Source organism: Myotis lucifugus, unplaced genomic scaffold, assembly GCF_000147115.1.
Source record: "Myotis lucifugus unplaced genomic scaffold, Myoluc2.0 scaffold_1221, whole genome shotgun sequence".
Taxonomy (NCBI): domain Eukaryota; kingdom Metazoa; phylum Chordata; class Mammalia; order Chiroptera; family Vespertilionidae; genus Myotis; species Myotis lucifugus.
In genome coordinates this window covers 88,702-95,556 of record NW_005872269.1, presented here as the reverse complement: position 1 = coordinate 95,556, position 6,855 = coordinate 88,702, and the positions used below count along the sequence as shown (strand labels likewise).

General features: G+C 52.0%; 1 protein-coding gene across 1 annotated transcript; it reads right to left on the bottom strand.

Moving 5' to 3' along the window:
• Positions 1–3,136: 3,136 nt before the first annotated feature.
• Positions 3,137–6,588, bottom strand: LOC102417176 (arpin-like). Its single transcript, XM_014449493.1, has 4 exons — positions 6,572–6,588; positions 5,864–6,126; positions 5,296–5,459; positions 3,137–3,771 (listed from the first exon to the last, which is right to left on the bottom strand). The coding sequence occupies exons 1-4, from the start codon at positions 6,586–6,588 to the stop codon at positions 3,763–3,765; spliced, it is 453 nt and encodes a 150-aa protein (XP_014304979.1). The 3' UTR covers positions 3,137–3,762.
• Positions 6,589–6,855: the final 267 nt, after the last annotated feature.

Here is a 6,855-nt window from a genome sequence, read left to right as displayed (position 1 = left end):
ATGGCTATGAAACTGAGTAGCAATATGGAAAGTGATTATATAACAACTGAAAAAGGATCATTTCATAAACTGATGAACAAAAATAGACCCAGAGACATAGAAACATCGAACAGACTGTCAAACCTCAGAGGGAAGGCAGGGGAGGAGGGAGGGGGAGGAGATCAACCAATGAACTTGCGTGCATATATGCATAACCCATGAATACAGACAATAGGGGGGTGAAGGCCTGGGGGGAGATGGGGAGGAGAGGGCAATGGGGGAAAAGGGGGACATATGTAATACTTTCAACAATAAAATTTTTTTAAAAATGCCTGGCCAGTGTGGCTCAGTGGTTGAGCATCAACCTAGGAACCAGGACATCACCGGTTCGATTCCTGGTAAAGGCACATGCCCGGGTTGCAGGTTCCATCCCCAGTAGTGGGTGTGCAGGACACAGTCGATCCATGATTCCCTCTCATTGATGTTTCTATCTCTCGCTCCCTCTCCCTTCCTCTCTCTGAAATCAATAAAAAGAAATATTTTTAAAAAAGAAAAAGGATCATCAAATTTCGTGTGTAGGTACAGTATGACAACCATGTACAAAGATGGCATATTCCAGGAGCAGGCCACTCCCCACCTCCATGGCTTTGCCGGTGCTCTTGTTGGAAAGCCCTTTCCCCCTCTATCCACCTGCATTTCTTTCCATCTTTACTCTCACCGCTGTAGACGAAACCACGCTAGCCTCTCACCCTGACACTTTCAGGAGTCTTCCACTTGAGCTCAATGCCTTCAGTTTCTCTATCCTCAAGTGACCTTTGTCTTTGTTGTTGTTAATCCTCCCCCAAGGATATTTTTCCACTGACTTTTAGGGAGAGTGGAAGAGAGGGGAAGACAGAGAGAAACATCAATGTGAGAGAAACACATCGATTGGTTGCCTCCTGCAGGAGCCCCGACTAGGGCCCGGGCCAGGAGGAGCCTGCGACCCAAGCACATGCCCTTGACCTGAATCAAACCCTTTGGTCCGCAGGCCGATGCTCTATCCACGGACCCAGAGCGACTAGGGCTCAAGTGATCTTTGAAATATACAAATGAGACCTCCCCCTTCTCCCTGGGATCACTGGCCTCCAGACGTGAAGGATAAAGTCCGATCTCCAACCTCATGTCAAACACACCTCCACCGCCACCCATTCTCTGAGCTCCAGCCACAGTGGCCTCTCACTGGGTGCCTCTACCCCCAGCCAGTGTCCCCAGTCCTCCTGCTTAACCACTTTCCTGGCCACCACCATGGTTAGGGTCCCAGCAGGCTCCACAGTAAGCCAGCTCCATTCAGGACACCCAGGAGGTGGCTTCTACAGCAGCTGAGGAGAGCGACGGCAAGGATCTGAACTTGAAAAGGGCAGCAAGAACAGAAGAGACCCATGAGCAGTCCAGTGACTGGTGACTTCAGGTGCCCTAACGGAAGTGCGAGTCCCAAGCCTCACAGCCGTATGGTTGAACCCAGGCTCAAACAGGCAGGAAGGCAAATGATGATAATCCTGGAATCACCATGTTACCTGCTCATCTGCTGATACCAATAGAGCCGATCTCAGCCTGGACAGATAGGTCAGCAGTCAGGGGTTTAGGTAAGTTCCCTAAAATCTGGGAATATAACCCTATCTCACAGGGCCAGCCTGTGTCCAAGGCTCTTCTGTAGGTTAAGGATGCAGGGGACGGGGAAGGAGCATAGCTTTGCTTTGCACAGCTCTGGATTCGAATCCTGGCTCTTCCGCTTATTAGCTGTGTGACTCTGGGCAAGTTGCTGAACATCTCTGAGACTCCCTTTCTCCTCTGTACTATCAAAATCATCCAGCCGTTAAGAACCTGGACTTTGAAATCTGATTTCTGGGGCTGTCTCCTGATTTCTGGGGCTGTCTCCTGATTTCTGGGGCTGTCTCCTCTATAGACCTACTATGGATGGAGCCTCTGAGCTTTAATCTCATGGGGGAAAATGGAGATAATAATCCCATGTTCCTCATGGGATTGTTATGACGATTAAGTAAGATATTGCAAGTACTTAGCACAAGTACCAGCACCAGGAAGCACTCAACAGTCAGTGGCTATAATTATTATCATGGAAAGCACCCAGTTGGTGTTTGACACATTAGGGGATTTGATAATTGTTAGTTCACCACCACCACTACCCACCCACCTATCCCTTTTTTAAAAAAAAAAATATTTTTTATTGATTTTTTACAGAGAGGAAGGGAGAGGGATAGTTAGAAATATCGATGAGAGAGAAACATCGATCAGCTGCCTCCTGCACACTCCCCACTGGGGATGTGCCAGCAACCAAGGTACATGCCCTTGACCGGAATCGAACCCGGGACCCCTGAGTCCGCAGGCCGACGCTCTATCCACTGAGCCAAACCGGTTAGGGCCCACCTATCCCTTTTCTCTGAGCCAAGAAGGATCCACATGCCACCAAGACCATACTTATTCTCAGGACACGTACATTCCAATTCCAGATCTCTTCACGGGCCTGGGGGAGGGCACAAGACCCAGCCAGGCAACGGTCATGGCCAAAACGTATTGGCTTCCTGGTTATAGGGACCTCGCTCAGATGGAACACTGTTTACACCTGACAATAACCCGGTTCGTGTAGAAGAATCCTTTTCTGAAGATTTACTCATTTATACAGAAGGTCCCAAGGTACAGAACAACAACAAAAAAGGTGCTATCGCCCAGCTGGCGTGGCTCAGTGGTTGAGCGTCGACCACATGCCCGGGTTGCAGGCTGGATGCCCAGTCGGGGGCGTGCAGGAGGCAGCCGATCCATGATTCTCTCTCATCATTGATGTTTCTCTCTCTCTCTCTCCCTCTCCCTTCCTCTCTGAAATAAAAACATAAAAAATGCTTCGTTTAGAAAAGATAAAGAAAAAAAAATGGTGCTTTCAAAAATGTGTCCTGCCTTCCGGTTTTGCTCAGCGGATAGAGCGTCGGCCTGCGGACTCAAGGGTCCCGGGTTCGAGTCCAGACAAGGGCATGTACCTTGGTTGCGGGCACATCCCCAGTGGGGGATGTGCAGGAGGCAGCTGATCGATGTTTCTAACTCTCTATCCCTCTCCCTTCCTCTCTGTAAAAAAAATCAATAAAATTAAAAACAAAAGTGTGTCCTGACAGAGTGTGTCTGTCTGCGAGGTGGGGAAGAGCCAGCCACACCCGGGCACAGCATCCCCAGGCAAGCAGCCAGGGAGGCCGGGAGGCAGGAACCCCCAAGGTGGCAGAGAACCCGGGGAGGAATAGAGAACTGGCAGCATCGGGGAGAGAAAAGGGCGCAGGGGACAGGAGGACTGAGCAGGAGAGCAGAGACCGCAGCCCAGAGCACCAGGGAGGGCAGGCGAGGGAGGAAAGCGGAAAAGACCAGGGCAGAGGAAGGAGCCTGCCGGCTTCCCCTCTGAGCCGCTTTGCATATACAAGACGGATGTTCCCCGATTCTGCACCAAGACCAAGCCCAGTTCCTCTGCCTGAGCCGGGGCACTCGCTCACCGCCGGCCTCCAGAGACACAGCTGTCATCAGGGCGTGGTTGTCATGACACTAGGAGGCTCCACTCCCACTCAGGGGGGGCCCTCGGTGAGCCAGGGCAGGGGGCCCTGCTGCTGAGGGTGTGGTTGTGGATTTGGTCTTAGCACGGCTTGTTCAAGGCGAGGAAGGCTGCGGGGCTCTTCCTTGAAATCCAAAATGGAAGTCGATGAAAGAAATTCTCAGCGCGGGTGAGCCCCGGGGACCCCGCTTCTCCCAGGAACCTCAATCGTCCTAGGGATAAAGCAAAGAGACGTGAACTGAGCACATTTTATAAAAGTTTTTTTTAAAATATATTTTATTGATTTTTTACAGAGAAGGAGAGGGATAGAGAGTTAGAAACATGGATGCGAGAGAAACATCGATCCCCTGCCTCCTGCACACCTCCTACTGGGGATGTGCCCTCAACCAAGGTACATGCCCTTGACCGGAATCGAACCTGGGACCCTTCAGTCCGCAGGCCGACGCTCTATCCACTGAGCCAAACTGGCTAGGACTCAGCCTCACCTCTTCAGAGGTGGCCCAGGGAGCCAGCCTGACATCTCCAATTGTTTCTCTGTCCAAGACTCACTTTATTTATTTATTTTTTAATATATTTCTTTATTGATTTCAGAGAGGAAGGGAGAGGGAGAGAGAATCATTGATCGGCTGCCTCCTGCACGCCCCACACTGGGGATCAAGCCCACAACCTGGGCATGTGCCCTTGACTGGAATCGAACCCGGGACCCTTCAGTCCACAGGCCGACGCTCTATCCACTGAGCCAAACCGGCTAGGGCTGTCCCTTGCTTTTATAAATCTCTGGGGATTTCTTGTAGATTGACACAGTTCAGATCCACCAAAAAAGAAAGGTCCCAGGCCCTAGCCGGTTTGGTTCAGTGAATAGAGCATCAGCCTGCGGACTGAAGGGTTCTGGGTTCAATTCCGGTCAAGGGCACGTACCTTGGTTGCAGGCTCCTCCCTGGCCCGGGCCCTGGTCAGGGCGTGTGCAGGAGGCAACCAATCGATGTGTTCCTCTGACATCAATATTTCTGTCTGTCTTTTTCCCGCTCTTCCACTCTCTCTGAAAATCAATGGAAAAATATCCTCGGGTGAGGATAAAAAAAAAAAAAAAAAAAAAAAAAGAGCCCTAACTGGTTTGGCTCAGTGGATGGAGCATCGGCCTGCGGACTGAAAGGTCCCAGGTTCGATGCTGGTCAAGGGCATGTACCTTGGTTGCTGGCACATTTCCAGTGGGAGGTGTGCAGGAGGCAGCTGATCGATGTTTCTCTCTCATTGATGTTTCTAACTCTCTATCCCTCTCCCTTCCTCTCTGTAAAAAATCAATAAAATATATTGAGAAAAAAAAAAAAGGAAGGTCCAGATTGTCCCCATTCACACCTGGAAGGAATTTCCCGATGCTAACACAACCTCAAAAAGGCCACGGAATTCCAACAGGCTGGAGGGTCAAGTTTACACGCGGTCTCCTTGTCCTACGCACAACCACCGCTGGTACGAACAAAACTCCTAACCCAGGAACTAAGAGGTCACAGTTCCATTCTCGGTCAAGGGCACATTCCTGGGTTGTGGGCTCGATCCCCAGTAGGGGGCATGCAGGAGGCAGCCGATCAATGATTCTCTCTCCTCACTGATGTTTTTATCTCTCTCTCTCCCTCTCCCTTCCTCGCTAAAAAGCAATAAAAACATATTAAAAACACACAACTCCTGCCAAGAGGTAAACCACACCAACGCCAAGTCCATAGTCGTTGCCCTTGACCTACCCACTCCGCATCCTCTGCCCCGTCCCCCTGCTCTCGGGTCTCCGCCGCGGCCCCCTCGGAGGACTTCCGGGCCATGATGTTGTCGGTCCACGATGCCCCCGTCTTTGCATCACCAGCGAAATTACACTTGGTCACTGTTCCAGCCTCAAGTTTGGCTAATGAATCTGAGAGAAGGAAAGAAGGTGAGTGGCCTCTCTTCCTGTGGCGGCAACACAGTGGGGGGGCTGGCCCATTCTACTTGGGTCCCTGAGACTGGGGGTAACCCATTGTTCTCTGCAGGCCTGGGTGTGGACCTCGGGGAGACCCTGGATGGGACCCCCAAAGCCCTAGATAGGAGAGGGCACCACCCACAGGTACCCTGGGATTGGACAGGACCCCACAATCCAGGGTGTCCAGACTACTGGCCTCAGGGCACTGCCCTGGGACTTAGGGATATATCTCAAGGGGTCTTGTCCCCGCAGAGGCCAGACCTGGCCGCTCCCAGATCTCTAAGCAGGAGGGGTGGGGGTGGGGGGGCGCCCGCAGGCCAATGGGAACATGAGGCCGCAGAGAGGGCTGCACTGCTCACCCAGGAAGGGGCCGTCGCCTCGGGTTTTCAGCCGAACCCCGGCCCCCAGCTCCAGCTCCAGGGCCTCCATCTCCGACTCGGGCATCCAGAAGGCCACGGTCTGCTCGGGCATGAGGCTCTCCGTCAGGGCGAGCAGCTCCGGCTTATTCACCAGCTCCTTTAGTGCCTCGGCCGTCAGTCTGTCCGTGTCCCCCTTGGCGTCCACCTCTGCAGGCACACAGCACAAGAGGATTGTTCCCGCTGTCGGACCAGCGCTGAGGGCCCTGGCCGGTTTGGCTCAGTGGATAGAGCGTCGAACTGCAGACCGAAGGGTCCCAGGTTCGATTCCGGTCAAGGGCATGTTCCTCAATTGCAGGCTCCTCCCCGGCCCCGTGCAGGAGGCAACCAATCAATGTGTTTCTCTCACATCGATGTTTCTCTCTGTCTTTCCCTCTCTCTTCTACTCTCCCTAAAGATCAATGGGAAAATATTCTCGAGTGAGGTTAAAAACAAATAAATTAAAAAAAACAACAAAAAAAAAGACCAGCACTGAGGGAACCGCCAGGGGAGGACTGGGCAGCCTACATGCTCACAGCCAGCTGAGGGCAGGAGTGAGCCCATCCTTCCCGGACTCAGCAAGGAGAAGGAGCATAGAACCCAAAGATGTAAGTAGGTTTGAGCTTTGAGTATCTGGCTGCTGAAAACTGCTCTCATCCTTCATCAAGATACCTGGGCGAGGGCACCATGTTTGGATTTCACAACCGTGGGCAGCCATGGAAACCTGTTATTTGAACAGTTATTGACTAAATAGGCTGTAAGGAAACCCAGATGGTCAAACCTATTTGGGTTTTTGCTGTCTTCTTCGGTAAACCCAACACCTCAGGATAGTTCCCACTATTTTCCCCTTATGTGCCCTGTCACAGCCACACGGGCAACCTTGCTGTTTCTCGAACATACCAGGGAGGCTCCCAACCCAGGGCCGTTATACTTGACCTCTCCTCTGTGCAGAAGCT